This window comes from Schistocerca gregaria, chromosome 7 (assembly GCF_023897955.1).
Source record: "Schistocerca gregaria isolate iqSchGreg1 chromosome 7, iqSchGreg1.2, whole genome shotgun sequence".
Classification (NCBI taxonomy): Eukaryota; Metazoa; Arthropoda; class Insecta; order Orthoptera; family Acrididae; genus Schistocerca; species Schistocerca gregaria.
Window position 1 is genome coordinate 305402673 of NC_064926.1, and position 19484 is coordinate 305422156.

Sequence of the window (19484 nt, forward strand, 5' to 3'; positions counted from 1 at the left end):
AAAACGGGTGTTCGGGAATCAATTTGTAATGCTGACTCAGAAAATTATTTTAATTTTTTTCTATTACGTCAGAATTTTTCACATAACAAGATGTTATAGTTTAAACACTTAAGTAACTGCAACATGAATGTTAAAATAGATTATCAATTAAAATATTTTTTTTATAATTACTGTTTTATTTTATTTTTTCTGATATATGCTAAAAGTCTTTATTTAGGAACATAATGTGTACTCTGCTTCATTTAATTTTCAAGCTTACTCTTTTTTATTTCCTCGAAAAATATTCATGCTTACCGTCCCTCTTCAACGTCTCCATTCTTTCATTCAGTCGTCCTTGGTACCTCTCCTTCACCTTATTAATCTCCTGGTGGAAGTGTTTTTCTGCGCTCCTCACTATAAGCTCATGGATTTCAAGAAATTAGTCAGTATGTGAGTGTAGGAATAAAAAATTAACACTGACATTACTTTCCAACTTACTGAAATTGTTCAACATGATTTCGGCGATGTTCTTGAAAACTAGATGTTTTATTCTCTATAAAGTTTTTAGTAACAGAGCTGAAGGCAGTCCATGCATATTTTTCTGATTTTTTTTTTATTTCTGGTATCTGTGGTCCTTCAGAAATTTGAGGACCAACAAAAAATACCATTTTTCAATTTTTCTTGACAAAGGAAGTGAAATTACAAAGAAATGTTCTTAAAGTAGGATCCAATTTGTGGAAAATCACTTCCAAATTGGTTTATTATATCTAGTTTTATCTACTGTGATGGAATCAATATTTTGTTGTGATCTTCAAGCTGTTCATGTAAAGTGTGTTTAGCCTCAGGCCCAAAATGTCTCCGATTTGGGAAATCCTTACACTCCGATACTCACATTAAAAGCGGGGCATTTTCATGTATCTAGCATGCTATTCTAACAAATTCCTGCATTGCTCATCATGTAGTTTCAGGCTCTAGCCGTGGCAGTGTCTGCAGACAAAATTACTGTTTTTCCGGTCCATCTTTAAGTCAAACAACTATTTTTTTGTCTTGTATTATGCCTTAACATGTTTTAGCACCTTCATGCTATCGTCAGTGAATAGTTTCATTTAGCTGAATAAAATGTAAACATATTTTAAGCAATAATTACTCTAAGGAAATTAGGTCCAAAGTAATTTTTGTCTGTTGTTTCTTTGTTGTTGGATTGCGTAGCACTTTACTTACATTAGTGTATATTGGTAACGTGTCATTGGCATTTAACTGATGTTACGCTGAGTTTAGCTTTAACTAATTTCTTTTGCCATAAACATAATGTTGCTGCACGCAAAAAACTCCTTCGTGACTATGCTGCGATTACTTACAGTTAGAGAACGGATATTTCGAAACTACCTGTAACTGTAAAACGAGTCGCAAAAATATTTTTGGATAAAATTTTTTATTTATATATGAAGTAATCTGTAAAGTCTACAACCAAAGACACAATAACATCAGTTAATTGCAGATGACAAGTTACGAACATACTGTGACATACAAAAGGCCTTACACAAATCAGCAACCCAACAATAGAGAAAATATTAAGTTGATAACAGGCAAAAAACTGATTTAGACATTATTTTATAATTTTATTTATTGCTTAAAACATGTTTACATTTCACAGAACTAAATAAAAGCTTTTCCGTAATAGGGGACCTGAAATGCAGGAAAAATTCAATAACTGCAGACAAAAATCTTTGTTTCACTATCAGAAAACTAAAGCAAAATCTCCCTTATTAGGATGGGAAACAAGATGACATAACAGATGGGAATACGATTGAGACATTTCAGAATTATAAATACCATAGACTTTTAATCTCAGATCAGGATTCTAGTAAACAAGAGGACAACACAAGCTAAATAAGCAATTAATAAGGCTAACTCCACCCACTGGTCACATAAAATTATGAAAAAGCAAACTAAGTTTATGTAAATCAATAGTACAAGCATTTGTTTGTATGAGGACCGGAGTTATGGGAAATGACGTAAAAGACAGAGCAAGATTTGAAGCCATAGTAACGGGTTTTTGAGAAGAAGTTTAAGAGTATCAAAGCGAGAGAAGATCCCCAATAAAGAAATCAGGAAGCGAATTAAAACTCTCATTTACACCGAAGAGGTGGTAAAAGGGCACGTAAAATACGATGGGCGTGTGAAACCACTACGCTGGCGGTCTCCATACGACGGAAACGGAGGAAAACTCTGTGCAGAGTGTAAAAAATCAAGTGAAGGAAGAGATGCAACGGAGAAATTTGAAGGGAGATTTATACAAAAATCGAGAAGCTTGGGTACGAGGTTTCGATAAATGGCATAGGGAGCTATAAACAACTCGTAAAATAAAATAAAAAAATAAATTAAAACACTTACTAATTTTTAGTCTATGGAATATTCTAATCTTTACCTCCACTACTATTTTGCCATTGTATTGTTCCTTCTGCCGCCAAATTAACTTTTCCTGGATGCCTTAGTTGCTGCTCCAGTAACCTGTACTGTCTCCTCGTAAGGGACTTCCACAAACTTCTTATTGATGATCCACACTTCAGTTTCATACAGTACTGTGTCCCAGAGTATATTTTTAAGATTTTCAGCATCAGTTCTATATATCTATTTGATATCAGTAGAGTTATCTTAATGGGAAATCTATTTTCGCACTCTTAAAGTTTAAATGCGAACATTTTTTTTTTAGGTTAGGCTTTACCGTGACTGTTATTGACATTAAATGAAACAATAAGTTTACTGTTACCAGTCACTGTTTATTTGTTTCCACGACGCGTTTCGAAGGTTTAAACCTCCATCATCAGGTGGATATACATCGGTTAATATGGCATTTGTGTGTTTGTGTTGTGTTACGATTTCTTTGGAGGAAGTTGTGACACTGTCTCCAGTGGTCACAGGATCCTTTCACAGCCGTAACACATCACGTGAACACTATCATATTGTATAAACAAATATATTATAGTATATAGTATATTTGTTTATACAATATGATAGTGTTCATGTGATGTGTTACGACTGTGAAAGGATCCTGTGACCACTGGAGACAGTGTCACAACTTCCTCCAAAGAAATCGTAACACAACACAAACACACAAATGCCATATTAACCGATGTGTATCCACCTGATGATGGAGGTTTAAACCTTCGAAACGCGTCGTGGAAACAAATAAACAGTGACTGGTAACAGTAAACTTACTCTTAAAGTTGTTGTCGTTGTTGTGGTCTTCAGTCCTGAGACTGGTTTGATGCAGCTCTCCTTGCTATTCTATCCTGTGCAAGCTTCTTCATCTCCCAGTACCTACTGCAACCTACATCCTTCTGAATATGCTTAGTGTATTCATCTCTTGGTCTCCCTTTACGATTTTTACCCTCCACGCTGCCCTCCAATACTTAATTGGTGATCCCTCTATGTCTCAGAATATGTCCTACCAACCGGTCCCGTGTTCTTGTCAGGTTGTGCCACAAACATCTTTTCTCCCCAATTCTATTCAATACCTCCTCATTAGTTATGTGATCTACCCATCTAATCTTCAGCTTTCTTCTGTAGCACCACATTTCGAAAGCTTCTATTCTCTTCTTGTCTAAGCAATTATCGTCCACGTTTCACTTCCATACAAATACTTTGAGAAACGACCTCCTGACACTTAAATCAATACTCGATGTTAACAAATTTCTCTTCTTAAGAAACGCTTTCCTTACCATTGCCAGTCTACATTTTATATCTTCTCTACTTCGTCCATCATCCGTTATCTTGCTCCCCAAATAGCAAAACTCCTTTACTGCTTTAAGTGTGTCATTTCCTAATCTAATTCCTTCAGCATCACCCGACTTAATTCGACTACATTCCATTATCCTCGTTTTGCTTTTGTTGATGTTCATCTTATACCCTCCTTTCAAGACACTGTCCATTCCGTTCAACTGCTCTTCCAAGTCCTTTGCTGTCTCTGACAGAATTACAATGTCATCGGCGAACCTCAAAGATTTTATTTCTTCTCCATGGATTTTAATATCTACTTCGAACTTTTCTTTTGTTTCTTTTACTGCTTGCTCAATATACAGATTGAATAACTTCGAGGATAGACTACAACCCTGTATCACTCCCATCCCAACCACTGCTTCCCTTTCATACCCCTCGATTCTTATATCTGCCATCGGTTTTCTGTACAAATTTTAAATAGCCTTTCGTTCTCTGTATTTTACCCCTGCCACCTTCAGAATTTGAAAGAGAGTATTCCAATCAACATTGTCAAAAGCTTTCTCTAAGTCTACAAATGGTAGAACCGTAGGTTTGCCTTTCCTTAATCTCTCTTCGAAGATAAGTCGTAAGGTCAGTATTGTCTCACGTGTTCCAACATTTCTACGGAATCCAAACTGATCTTCCCCGAGGTCGGCTTCTATCAGTTTTTCCATTCGTCTGTAAAGAATCCGCGTTAGTATTTTGCAGCTGTGACTTATTAAAGTGATAGTTCGGTAATTTTCACATCTGTCAACACCTGCTTTCTTTGGGATTGGGATTATTATATTCTTCTCGAAGTCTGAGGGTATTTCGCCTGTTTCATACATCTTTTTCACCAGATGGTAGAGTTTTGTCAGGTCTGGCTCTCCCAACGCCGTCAGTAGTTCCAATGGAATTTGTCTACTCCGGGGGCCTTGTTTCGACTCAGGTCTTTCAGTGCTCTGTCAAACTCTTCACGCAATATCATATCTCCCATTTCATCTTCATCTACATCCTCTTCCATTTCCATAATATTGTCCTCAAGTGCATCGCCCTTGTATAGACCCTCTATATACTCCTTCCACCTTGCTGCTTTCCCTTCTTTGCTTAGAACTGCGCTTCCATATGAGCTCTTGATATTCATGCAAGTGATTCTCTTTTCTCCAAAGGACTCTTTAATTTTCCTGCAGGCAGTATCTATCTTACCCCTAGTGAGATAAGCCTCTACATCCTTACATTTGTCCTCTAGCCATCCCTGCTTAGCTATTTTGCACTTCCTGTCGATATCATTTTTGAGACGTTTGTATTCCTTTTTGCCTGCTTCACTTACTGCATTTTTATATTTTCTCCTTTCATCAATTAAATTCAATATTTATTGTTTCCTAAGGCTTTCTACTAGCTCTCGTCTTTTTACCTATTTGATCCTCTGCTGCCTTCACTATTTCATCCCTCAAAGCTAACCATTCTTCTTCTACTGTATTTCTTTCCCCCATTCCTGTCAGTTGTTCCTTTATGCTCTCCCTGAAACTCTGTACAATTCTGGTTCTTTCACTTTATCCAGGTCCCATCTCCTTAAATTCCCACCTTTTTGCAGTTTCTTCAGTTTTAATCTACAGTTCATAACCAATAGATTATGGTCAGAGTCCACATCTGCCCCTGGAAATGCCTTACAATTTAAAACCTGGTTCCTAAATCTTTGTCTTACCATTATATAATCTATCTGATGCCTTTTAGTATCTCCACGTTCTTCCATGTAGACAACCTTCTTTCATGATTCCTATACGAAGTATTAGCTATGATTAAGTTATGCTCTGCGCAAAATTCTACGAGGAGGCTTCCTTCCTCTTTCATTTCTTTGCCCCAATCCATATTCACCTACTATGTTTCCATCTAATATAATAACTGAATTCAGCACATGTCCGTGTAAGCCCAATTTACTATCACAAATTCATGTTTTTAAACTTTAAAAGTGCCTTCTGTAAAAAAAAAAAGTTTTTATCTTCAGCAAAAGACTTCCACATGGTCTGCTGCTGTGAAAAGGCGTCTGTCTCCTCACTCACACTAGCTACGTAACTAAACAATTTTATACCTGGTACACTTCACATCTGTCTCCACTTTCACCTGGATCTAATAGAAATAACCCAGATGTACATAGTAGGTCAAGTCATTAATATTTTATTTGCTCTTACTAACGTTTAATCTTCCTGCTTGCCGCGATGATTTTTCATAGCATCATATATTTCTAAATACATGTTCCTCCCCTCCATTTCGTCTTTCTCTGTCTGTAGTTCTGTTAATTTCATTCCTATGTAAATTGCACTTCAGGGTTTCACCCTCATTCTTAAGATACTTACATTTTCTTCTCTCATTCATAAGCTCGACAATTTCTTTAGTCATACAAGTCTTCTTCGCCTCTGCTTTCACTGTAACGGAAGTGTCCTATCCTGCCTTAATTAATTTCTTATTTTTTATATCACTCTCCTCTTCTACAAAACTAACCACGAATCTTGTGCCTGGGACACTGGTCGTTGCCTCTGAGAGCTGACAGTTCGTCCCATTCTGCCTTAAATTGTTGTTGTTGCGTTTTATCCTATACTCTTCTTTGTCGATCATCTAGAATTTCAGACTTTTGTTCACCGCTACAATTTTTTGATTTGGTTCCATAACCACACTTGAAAACGCTATTCAGTCTAGCATTTGATTTCTAAGACCTTTTATTCTAGACTCTGCTATATATTCTTCGGTTTCGGGCTATCGATTCGGATGTGCTCTGCAAGAAAACGTTGTATTTTGTAAGTTATGATTTCATTATTTCTGTGCCGTTGCTATTATTATTATTATTATTTGATGGTGGTTGTTTGATGTAGGAAATAATATGAAAAATAAATATTTGAGAGGAACAATGCCGTTTTTTAGGTTGATCGTGTATTGCTAATATATTCACTACAAAGCATGTGGTAGGAAAGATGATAGACAGAGATAGAGATAAGCATCCAACTCATACTAATTTACAGGTGGTATATGGTAACGTCCCTATCATAAATTTATGTACGATATGTGGAAAAGTAGCCTGAATTGAAATTGCGTACCGTACCAGTGATAAGAAATTTACATCAAGATACTGAATTGATGATGTAGCTGAGAGGTCACCTGTCTAGAACAATGAGCATATCCGAGGGATAAGGAGAAAGTTTCTGCTTATTCCAGGCTCTCTTTTAAGATATACCAAAATATACATTAATAACTTTCTAATGCGATGACAGAGAAGTGTGTGTGCAAAGGAGTAGGGGTGTGTCACTGAAGATAGATGGTGTTTCATAATACACTGATCAGGTGATCTTGCTGTGAAATGCGTCATGAGAAAGTCCCTGGAATCATGTAAAAATGTCGGATTCAAAGTAAATTCCAGTAAAACAGACAATCTGGCATTACGAAGGCGACAGAGAAAAGATTGCATGTGGCACCCATTGAAAGTGCATTACGCAATGGAGCAGGAACACGGACAACGACGTAGAAAAATCTACGACGATTATTATATGTGAAGAATGATTATATGAAGAGAATTTGTCGAATATTGAAATACAGGACTAATGAAGAGAAATACATGATAATAAGGGGTCAAGAGATTATGCTTGGAGAAATAGACAAGGACAGGCTGAAATCGTAAAGTCTCACTATAAAATGGCTGATAATAATGTAAAATACATAATCTATATAAATAAAAATGAATTGCTTTTTGTATGTTTGTCCTGTGTGCGTTTCTAAAACCATTCATCCGATACCGATGAAACTTTGGTGAGCTATTTTCCACACGCTCGCATGTTTCTGCTGCAAACGTATGATGTCAAGCAAGCTCTCATCTAACACAAAGCAAGAAATAGGGAATTTCTATCAGTTCAAAGGAAAACTGTACTCAAATTAACCACTCTTTTTAGTTTTGAAAGTCGAGATTCAATAATTAAAAAAATCTGTTGGTTATTTTGTAGGTACGAAAGTATGTTGTCAATCTATATGGTAAATAGTAATGCACTACAAGCAAGACTTTTTCTTTTTACTACTTAATTAGCTACTGTATGTATGAATATAACTATGCTGTATAGAGGTAAGCACATTAATGTTAATACAGATTGTATACAATTTGCTTGATGTTAACTGTAGATCTTGACTCATCCCGCATCCCTGAAGGTTCTTCATCTACAGTGTATTTTCGTTACAGATTAGATTTTGTGTTTTGTATTAACAGCACAAATAGTCTCCTTCATATATTCCCAGAGAAATCTTCTTTCGACTCTACACACCTCACAAGAGGATGAAAATCTCAATTGTGAAGGGGAACTGTCTCACTATTTCAGAATCCTTGCAGAGTTTTTTCCATGAGTTGAAAGTTGGGATGGATTTGGTCCTTGGATGTAAAAGCCGATGTGCGACTAAGGTTCTTGAGACGACACGTTGTTAATATGTAGCTCTCTACACAAGTATAATCAACGTTATCTAATATATTACGCTTCCGATCTTGATGTCGTTTCGGTATCTGTACTGGATTAAGCAAAAGTCAGAAAATTATCCGCTTATTTCGTGTAAATACCCGATGTTAGGCAAATAAGCACATTTCCTTTCGTACAAAGCATACTACAACATCTCAAACATAATCTTGTGCAATCGTTAGAAAACTAATGCTGTGTGCGAAATTGTTATTTTGTCTTCCAAGCCTATGGAAGCGGTGAACTACTAGAATTCGCAGTACAAAATAAATAAAGAAAAATGAAATAGAAGTATTCACCAAATAACAGTTATTCTGTCGCCTGTTAAAAAGAAATGTCAAAGCGCTTCAACCTGATCGCATTTATTAACGATAACCGTTGCTTTATTACCAGGAATTCCAGAGAAACTAGGTTAACTAAACCGCTACATGTCTAACAGTAGTGCTACAATTCGTTGAATTGTCAAAATGAATGCTTAATTTCAGTTATAAATGAGAAAAACTGTAACAGTCAGCTTCACTTCACACAAAACATAATGACAGGAACTCAGCTTTCTGTCCCGAGTCATGTGACTCAGATATTGAATTCAAGCCTTAAGACGGCAGAGATTGTGACATGCGTGATCAATGTTACATGTGGTCTACGGTTAATCACAGTCTAACTTAGCAGTTGCGCCACTCCGTCTGTTTTTTGTTATCTACTGCGATAGCAGCTTTCCAAGCGGCGAGCAAGCGACGTTTCTGAATCAAATATCAAATGGGTGTGAATAATGTCGTTTATATTGATTCGTAGGATAGTTAATGCAATAGGAAGCGTATTTAATGCAACAAAAATCGACAATAACAAAATACTGACAGCCCATTAGCCATTTATTAGTTTCCTATGGAGCCTGGGAGGGATGATACGGCACCTTAGAAACAGTTTATTTCCGATTCTCCTGTAACGTAGAGATATGAACTAAACAACGTCAATAACAAAAAAATTGCTAGTAAACACTAAAAGAACTGAAGCATTACAAGATGTCGTGTATCTAACCAACAACGTGAAGCTTTGTTTGCTAAACTTTCAAACAAATCAGAGAAAGTAGGAAACCTGTATAGAATGTAATACCTACATTATTTAACGTCCAAAATAGGCCATCACACCTGTAGTTGAAAGAAAACCGATAATAAGAAGACAAATAAAATAGAGCTGTTTCCCAACACAGAAGAAACCAATTCCAAAATAGTTGCTACGTCTGAACCACAAACGGCAAGAACCTTCAACATATCTATTAGAAAGTCAAGTGAAGCATTGAGAATGGGCGAATCATTAGACGTCATAAAATATTTTCACGTGTCATGGGAAGTTAATATCATAATAAGAACAGATAACAATAGAAAAATATGATAAAATATTGCTTTATATTTTTTTGCTTTCAGTGGAGTAAGACGCAGTTATGCAGATATTCTAAAGTATTAGTCTTTCTTCCTGAGTAAGTTGTAGTTTATGTTACTGAATCAATGAGATGTTCTTATATTTATTTCACTATAGCTTATGCCACTTAGTAATTTACTAACGAATGGAACACAAACCGTAACAGATATTGTCCTTAAGACGCAGGTATATGTCTGCTTTCTCACCGCTTGGAGCGCTAGTGTTGCTCCAGGTGTCAAACGGAAACCAGTTTCGCTCCATGGAGTGTCGCGACTTTGTGTATTTAACATATTTTGTACGTAGTTTTGACGAACGCAGTATACGTAGTATTTACTGTCAACTTATTCGTGTAAGTACCAGACGGAGAAACAAGAAATAATGTGTATCGAAAAGTAGTTCAATAAATAGATTACGAGTATAAAATCAGACACTTTATTTCTCTCCGTGGCATTACAACTCACGCCGGATACAGCTAGTACACAATAAAAAAGAATTTGCAAGACGGTCACTGTTATACCTCAGGACAATATGCGTAATCTTTGCACAACGTCGTAGTTTGAATATGCGTCATATACAGCTGGTGAATGCGTTGCTGCAGTAGCACACTGGTCGCTTATCGCAGGCATTTAAAGGGACAGTTAAAGGGACATTCACGCTGACGGCTGGTGCTCGGCGATTGGTCGAGTGGAATTCACGATAGTTGAACAGCGGCGAGAGCGGGAAGTCGATGCGCAGGCGCGCGGGCGCGCTCGGGGCGACGGCAGAGCTGCCTGGCGGTGTATTCTAGTTGTGGCGTTGCCGCTGGCGCAACATTGATCTGCGCTCGCTAGTCACTGGTGCGCGTAGGACGGGCGCATTGCCATGAAGGACCTGCCGCCGCGCGTAAGTACACACAAAGCACTACGTCCTGGCCGCGTCTGTGTTGCTGATTATGTTCACTGTTAGTTTCCTGGGACGCACGTGAGCGCTGTTGACAAGGATGTCTTTCTGGAATTCACTGGTCAATTGCTGTGTTCCGCAAGTGTCAATTTCACTGCCCTTATCAGATATTTTCTATTTCGCTACCACCCCTTCTGCGTCTTACTTTACATACACCTTTCTTTATTTGGATGTGCAGCAAAAAGATTTCAGCGTGCTTTTCAAGGTGTAGTAGAAGATCAAGCCAGCTTATAAACAACTAATACATCGTTGTATGTAAATAAGAAGAGTGTTTTTCCATTTTTAGTACTAAATCTTGACGACCGGTTGTTGAACGAAAGACATTTAGAACATATTCCGTCTCTGTCCATTTAGGGTGTGTCGGTAGCATTGTCCTTCCACAGAATTTTTGCAATTCGTTGGCTAACTATTGTGTTTCACAAGTGTCTGACAGCTCAGTTATGTATTGTCTCTGTTTCATTACTTCGCTTGCCGCGTCTCCTTTATGTGTAAGTTCTTTCGTAAGAATGTGCAGTGGAAGCATTCTAAGCGTAGGTTTCGAGGTGTGATACAGTAACTGCTAAATAATGACGTCAACTTACATGCACAAAAATTTACATGTGTAAATAAGGAGTGCTTTTTCTCACTTTTAGTACTAAATCTTGGCCACAATTTGTAGCAATAAATACACCTAGGAGACAATCTATATCTGTCCAGTTTGGGCGTGACCGTAGCAGTAGGTCGCATTGTTCTACGACAGCTTTGTATAGCTCCAGGATAGAAAAATAAAATGATTTGAAATGTGGGTTCCGAGTAGGTAAACAAAGGATTCTCTTCGATCAATATTTCCTTAGTAGCATTACTTCTCCGCGTTGCGCCATCCTGCTAGAAAACAATCTTTCTCGGTTTGTGGGAAAACGAACACTGCAACACATCTAAACAGCCGAATTTCCGTAAACTGTGTGTGTTATATGAAGAAAGGACCCTTATAATGTGAATGTTACTGACTCCACCTGAGGTGCGCACGAAGTCGGCCATCTCGTTGGTTACTGTAAAAGCTCAAATGCGGAAAATATACGCACTCATTGACGTGAATAGTTACCTCACCTGTGGAAATTACACACTTTGAGAATGAATGTTTCAGTCTTCTTTTCCATAAGGATTGTATACTGGTTACGTTTAAAATTATGAGTCTCTGTAATTTTGCGACGCAGTTGCGTATGTAAGTACTGTCAGTTTCCATCGGATAGCTCAATAGGCAGATGATATTGTTAACACGTAGCTGCAAATATGGCGACGATAATTTATTTTCTACTTCGAATGCATAGGTTCGAAATTCATTTTCTATCGGCTCACTATTTTCTTGGTGCTGTCACTTTCCCCACACTTACGAAATCTACCGCCTCTCATCGGTTAGATTGGCTAGACTGCACAGAATCATCCACACGTACGTTGCAGTGCAACTGTGGACCAATTCTTAACAAAAAATAATAATATATAGGATTATTCTTTGGCGAGACGTCTGATATATTCCACTACACTACTCATCGTACAACTGCAACGCTAACAAGAAGTACCAAGATAACTTTCAGAATAACCCTAATTCATCTGCTGATCGAAAAAATCCTACTGCGTCCGATGTTGTTATTCTTGGTCGGAAAACTGTACTTCAAGGTTTTTTTGTTTGTCTCCTAATATTACCCCTTCAACACTCTCGAGCTATTTGCATCACATACTGCTTTCGCAATTGATTATAGGTGTGTGCTACATTAAAATAGTCGTTAGCTGATATGACGTACTCTTGTCCATTGCAAAATTGTTTTCTTTTCTTTTTTTATAAAAAAAAGTGCTTCCGAGCTCCTAGCAGAACACTATGTAATTCTCAAGTTCCAATGACCAGTTTTTGCGCTTTATCAGCTTTGATATTGTTTTCTAAAACTGCATTTATTTATCGGTGTAACCAAGACAGATGTCGGCACCTCATTCTGAGCAGAACTAGTAAAGGGCTCTGAATTTCGACACTGCAAACAATGGCAGAGGACTTACCAGAACAAACTTTTATGACCTGCTCCAATAAAGCTGCCTCTCTGACAGTTGACGAAGTTAGGTTGTTAATGTGAAAGAAAGCTGAACTGATTTGGATGCTTCGCATAGTTTGGCTACTCGATCTACTGGGTCGAAAAGTCGTAGCCTTACTCACTATAGAAGGGTATGGCGTAGCAGTTGTTATGCGCGTCATAAAGTGATGATATATGATAAAATAATGTGTCTTTATGAACACTCTGCATTATTAGCTTCTGTTTTTGCGCATTTACTTCGTTCTAATAGGCTTGCGTAGCACTCCTTGCATCTGTGCACTCATATCGACCCCAAGAGAGAGGGAGAGAGGGGGAGGAAGGGGGGGGGAAGGCTCTGTGAGATTTTACTCGTCACAGAGTCACGGTTCTCTCGGCCAGTTACGAAGCGAGAGGCAGTAAGACACAGGCCAATTAGCAGTAAATGGCACGGGATTCTTAGTTGCGTATTTGCCTTATAATGAAGAAAAAATCTCCCAGAATCCTGGTTTTGTAACCTGGGGATTTGAACTATTTTAAATTTATATGTGCGTGTCTCTGTGTGTGTTGTGAATGAAGTGACATTACTTCACTCGCACTTGTACTCTAAGAATAAGTGTAGAGGAAAAGAGAAATGGTTCAAATGGCTATGAGCACTATGGGACTTAACATCTTAGGTCATCAGTCGCCTAGAACTTAGTTTAAACCTAATTAACCTAAGGACATGCTCGAGGCAGAATTGGAACCTGCGACCTTACCAGTCCCTCGGTTCCGGACTGCAGCGCCTAGAACCGCACGGCCATCACGATCGGCGAGGAAAAGATACAGAAAAAATTTTCAGTGGGTGAAGTTGGACACACGTCTTACACCAGTTTCTTTCACTTTCTTGTCGAGGCTGCTCAGCCTCGGGAGTTAAATAATAGTAGCAGAATTAAAATAATAGGGAGACAAGTACGCATACTAAAACGTAAAAAAGAAAACAAAGACAAAGTTGTGGCTGGTGCTTTACAAGCAATCACCAGTTTTTGCAGCTGCAATCGCCAGGTGATTACTGAAAATATCAGTTTTCAGTGCAAAGAGACTCTTACAGTAAGACAAAAGTAGATCCGTAATTCTCAAATTTGCATCCTCCATCTTTGCTTCTCTGAAGGATGGGTTTAAAGTTATTCTCTTTTTCAGCTACGTACTGACAAGATATTTTCATGTTCAAAATAAGTGTGTCGTCTTGTCTTTCTATGTAGTGTGCCTATGACAGGAAGTACAATTTCAGTCGCTGTCTCTGGGGCCTTCTCTTTTTTTATCACTAGGTAAAAATGTTCGTAACTGTGAAAATAACACCAATAACTGAACGTAAGCTTCTGTCTCAATCCGGCGTCGTTTACAGCTTCAATGGGTTTACGACTCAGCACCCCAAATGACCGTATTTTGGATATTGTTGTTGACGATCTGTTTGAGGTATCTGTAATAAGTCCAACTTTTTCTTCCTTTCTAATATTGTGGTATGCAAGGCCATTATTCATTCTGCTTTCTTTCTTGTACGTTTCGTCTTCTATGAACCCTGTACCAGGCACTTAAGTGTGATCTGCGGAGTAGAGTAGACGGAGATCTAGATGACTTGGTTGTATGATGTAGTATAGACATATCACACCTTCTTCACACCAGGTACACCTTTGAATTATATCACTTATTTTGTTGTTCATTTTTTACTTCAAGCGCATTGAAGCTGTAAAGCAAATTTCACTGAATAGACAAGACTTCTTTTTTAGTGTTATTTTCAGTTCATTCGTTCCACCAAAAGCCTCTCGGTAGATTCCTTCTCCGACCATTTCGGTCTCCTATGTCCTCACAATAATTGCGCGTTTTAATACAAATTCTAGACGTTAGTATCATCGGTAATGTCAGCAGTGTTCTTTTCACCTTTCACGTCTTGCACCTCATCTTCCAAAACAAGATTGTTAGTTTTTTCAACTTACGTTCAAAGCAAACTTGTATTCTTCATTATGAGTAACTTGAATGTTCATATTCTGATGCATCTGGCTGTCATTCAGTGCTATGTCTTCTGAATATTTATTCCAGGAAATTTAGTGTCATCACAAATGTAAAACACTGAACATCACTAGATTAACTCTGCTATATGTCCGAATGTGTGCTGTAATAGGACTCCTGAGCCACAAAATCAATTAGTTTCGGCCAAGGCACCGTTTCGAAGAAGATTATATTGTTAATGCATAACTTACTTTGAGTTATTATCGGATGTATTACTAGTGTTTCTAATAAATACTGCTGTATAAAAGAATCGGCCTTTCCATTTGATGAATTTATGTCTGCTTATGTACCACAAAGTATTTTTGCTTGCATAGTCCATCCTGCAGATGCAGTGCGATATCATCTCAACAAAAGTACAACGTGATCCTCTTAATGTAATATTTTTAAGTACATTTATTTACTTGTACACTTCCGTCCCAACCTCTCTGATGGTAGTGGAGTGGTCACGTGACGAGTCAGAGACATTTATGTTTCTGCGTAAAAATATTTACGATTCTGCCATCTTTGATTTCTCGTTTCGCGCATAGTTTGTCTTTATGTTTCAAAACATCGAAGCCAAAACAACGTGGTGCGTTTCCATGCGAAAGTATTACGATAGATTTATATAGACATTCTTTCAAATGAGTTCTTATTTTCTGTCCTCATTTGTTATCTTCTGCTGGAATTCGATATGTTGGAACTGAGATAACTGACTGAATAAGAGTTTCTCACTTACCCAGTTACCGAAAAAAACAAGCTGTGTTTGGATCAACGTTCTTGAAAAACGTTGCAAATTGAAATACGCTCAGTGTTTATTCATTTGAGTTTAATAACGAAAGTAACGTCGTCAGAATGATATTTAGGCAACAGTATCATGACATAACGTACTTTTTCGCGGAGTAAATTATAAATTTTATTTTTGAGGTCTAATTTACTATTAATTTCTGCCATGAAGTATTTACGTGTACACCATGAAAGAATATCTCCTATAACGACCAACATCCGCGATGAATAATGTCTCGAGAAACAGTGGAAACCAGATTGTTTGTAAATGAATATGCTAACTAAATTTGCCAAGCAGAAAGTCGAAATATGTATAAACTTTTTTTTCTCAAACAGCAGAAGGAACCCCTATAAGGAACCGCACGCCTTGGCTTTAAAGATTAGTCCCGCTGAGATAATTAGTCCTCTTCGCGAATGTTTTTACTATCTTGCCGTTGAACCACATCCTGATGTTGATGTGATCACGTCGTAATGGAGTAAGAAGTTCTAGTCGCTCCGATATCTCTCGTAGCTTTTATTTTTGCTTGCTTTTCTTCTGTCGTAAAATCATTTCACTTGTTTCTTGGAATCTTCTGTAGATAGTTCAGTGTTGTATTGTTGTAGAATTATTTAGATTCGGTCGATATTCGTGACACTGATGCTGGAACGTAGTTATCAGACTGGATAATATTAACACAAAATTCGTTGATGTATAAAGTGAAAATGTTCCTACGTTTCTTGTTTCTTGTTTCTTGGAATCTTCTGTAGATAGTTCAGTGTTGTATTGTTGTAGAATTATTTAGATTCGGTCGATATTGGTGGCACTGATGCTGGAACGTAGTTATCAGACTGGATAATATTAACACAAAATTCGTTGATGTATAAAGTGAAAATATTGCTACGTATTCTTCTTCCTCCATTAAACCACATATGAAACGCTAGTTTAAGTGAGAAAGTACTGCAGAATTTCGTTGACGAAGTTTATAGAAAAGTTCTGCTGGATAATGCAGCTATCTAACATATGTTGCTGGTAGCCCTCTTCCTGCATTTCTTAACAATTTTCTATCGACTTAATCTCCTTGTACCCAACAGCGCGTAAGAGCATATTTTGCCATGTTTGACAGTACCTACTTTTTTCACTGCGGAAAAGAAATGTAAATGTCGTTGGGTTCACTTGTACAGTAGACGATGAAAAATTATCTTCGCTCATCCATTGTGGAATCAGGATACCGGCTTGTCAAATATATACCAAGGAAAATCTTCAAACAGCCATATGTTGTGGGAATTTATTTTATTTAACAACCAGTTTCGGCACCTCAGTAATGTCATCTGCAGGATCCTATGCACTCTGTGTACAGACAGATACATGGACACATGTATACCGGAGCCATTAGTATGGACGGCTTAACAACAAGTCGTCGAAGTAACAATTCGTCGACGTAAACACTCCAGAAACGTATTCAAGGAATCAAGGTACTGACGGATCCAATACCCAAGTATCTATGTATCTGAATGTCTGTACATAGAGTGCATAGGAGCCTGATGATGGCGTTACTGAGATGCCGAAACTAGTTTTCTAAATAAAATAGCTTCCCAAAACATACGGCTTTTGGGCGATTTTCCTTGGTAAATATATGAAAAATAATGTTGTTTTCATTGTTTATTGTTTTGTTATGTGACTTCTCTAATCATTCACACCACATAAACCATTTATTGGCAATAATTGTGTTTTTTTTTGCTTTTCGTTGAAGTTGATCGATGTATTTCCATTTCGTTTGAGGCATACTGTCGTTTTGAGGAAAACGGACTCTCCCTGGCGACTGTTACTTTCTTCGCTCTTTCACACCCTGCGTCTGCAATGCCGACGTCAAATATCTGATATTCACGCGAGTGGATGCCGTTGCGTCCCGCAACATGCTAACAAAATTATTTGCTAGCTACTGTGTTCATTTTCGCAACTTGGTTGCTGCACTGAGCAACACAAATAAGAGACAGTCTTTGCTTCGTACTTTTAAAGTAATCCAAGTTAGTTAGACACAGGTAATAAGTACCAACCGGTACTTTTGTCATTTTTACACGTCATCACTTTATCTTCGACAATCCCTAGGAGTAGAAGGAGTGTCTTACTCCGAAAGTATTTGTATAGAAATAATTAATGATGTATATACTGAATTAGGTTGAAACCACTCCAGTCGCACGTTCGAATCCTGCCTCGGGTATGGATGTGTGTGATGTCCTTAGGTTAGTTAGGTTTAAGTAGTTCTAAGTATATGGGACTAATGACCTCAGATGTTAAGTCCCACAGTGCTCAGAGCCATTTGAACCATTTTTGAACAATACCGCAACTGGACGCCCACTGAGTGGGAAAGGTGGCCTTTTCAGATTAATCACGTGTTATGCCCCATCAGACAGACGACCGTGTGCGTGTACGCCGTTAAGCGCATGAAAGTAAACCAGAGGGGAGAGAACCATTTGAACCATTCCAGTAGTTCCTGAGTTCTATTAGGTTGGCGCATAAGCTCGTAGCGTTTTTATTTGACATGGTGGAATTCCGGATGATATGTGTTTAATTATCTATTGTCATTTTTTATTTGTAGTCACCTGTTGTTTTTAGAGTTTACACATTGTCACTTTGTCATTTGTAGACAGTGAATGGAGCTATGGATGACAGACAGTGGAGTGTCAAGTGGAGAAATCGAAACATTTCCGACATATTCTTGTGTTTGAGTTCATTAGAGGATTGACAGTAGCAGTGATAGCCAGTAACATTTGTACCGTGTATGGGGGTAAAGCCATTGGACAGAAGACGGCAAGAAATTGTTTTTCTCGTATTACGGAGGATCGTTCAGGAAGACCTTAAGGGTGTAATGAAACTCGTTTGAACGCATTAACTCTTGTCAGTGTACTCTAGAACTGGCGAGTATGATGAATTGTGATTATTGCAACATCGTGCAGCTTTTTCATACAATGGGGAAGGTTCATAAATTGGGTGTGTGTGGGTTTGGCATGCTGAAAGCCAAAATCACAAAAATGAGCGGGTGGCCATAACTGGCTCATGAACAACACCGACCATTCGTATCCTGTGTCGTTACTGGTGATGAGAAATGGTACCTGTATGCTAACGTAAGGAAAGGAAAGGAATGGCTTAGCCGAAACAAAGCAGCAATACCTCGTACGAAGACCTGCACATCCATAAAAGATAATGTTAAGCATGTAGTGGAACAGCGACGGTGCGGTGTACTGCGAATTGCTTCTCCGAGGTGTAACCATCACTGCTGACATTTATTGTCAACAACTGTGACGTCTTCCAGACGCAGTCCAAGGCCAAGTCTGCGCGAAGTGATATTACTACACATAGCGGTCGCCTGCACTCTGCTAGACTGACAAAAAACATTATACAATAGTTGGACTGGGAAGTCATTCCGCATTCACCTTATTGACCCGATCTTGCGCCCTCAGATTTTTACCTTTTCCACTTTCTATCAAACAACCTTCAAGGAACTTCACCGCAAAATCACGTGTTTTCTACAGTCGCTGGCAGACTGTTGTAAACAGTGAAGGAGAATGTACTGTGTTACTGGTGAATAAAGTCCCCGTTACGTGTGTCTGTTGTGTCTGTTAAATTTATGAATAAACGCTACGAGCTTATGCACCTACCCGATACTTTAATGGAACCCACCCCTTTTCAACCCCTCTCAGCTGTGGGGTGCTAAGGGCGTCTTACTGTTTTTCCAGGCAGCAGTTCGCGTTTTGGTAAGTTTGTAAAATGCTTTTACTTTGCAGTTTTATATTTGTACTTATCAGCAAAGTGGAAGCCTGTTATTTCATAGAAGAAATGGCAGACATGATTTTCTCTTACGATGTGGCAAATGGTAGCAACCGTCGTCCCTGTGTCCTATAATTTGAAAAATATCCAGAACGCAGGATACCATCTGTTCAGTTATTCAGTTGTGTTTCGCGGCTAGGGTGCTTATCAAAAGACGAACGGGTTCCATTAGAACTAATGTATGAATAGCACATACCCAGAACTACGTTTACGAATTACAGTAAAAACTATAACAGATATATACTGCATACTACATCCATGGGAAATAACGGAGGCATGTCTTAT

The 19484-nt window shown here is 38.1% G+C and overlaps 1 protein-coding gene across 6 annotated transcripts in view; it reads left to right on the plus strand.

The window, feature by feature from the left end:
* LOC126281577 (uncharacterized) overlaps window positions 1-19484 on the plus strand; it is a 280344-nt gene that overhangs the window by 162010 nt on the left and 98850 nt on the right. Inside the window, exon 1 of one of the 6 annotated variants that reach the window (XM_049980655.1) lies at window positions 10349-10496. The exons of 4 other annotated variants lie outside the window; for them this stretch is intronic. In XM_049980655.1, the coding sequence (XP_049836612.1) occupies window positions 10476-10496 (21 nt within the window). In that variant the 5' untranslated portion in view covers window positions 10349-10475. Of the gene's footprint in view, window positions 1-10348; window positions 10497-19484 lie in introns of those variants that run through there. One more of the 6 variants, XM_049980658.1, reaches the window with a different exon arrangement.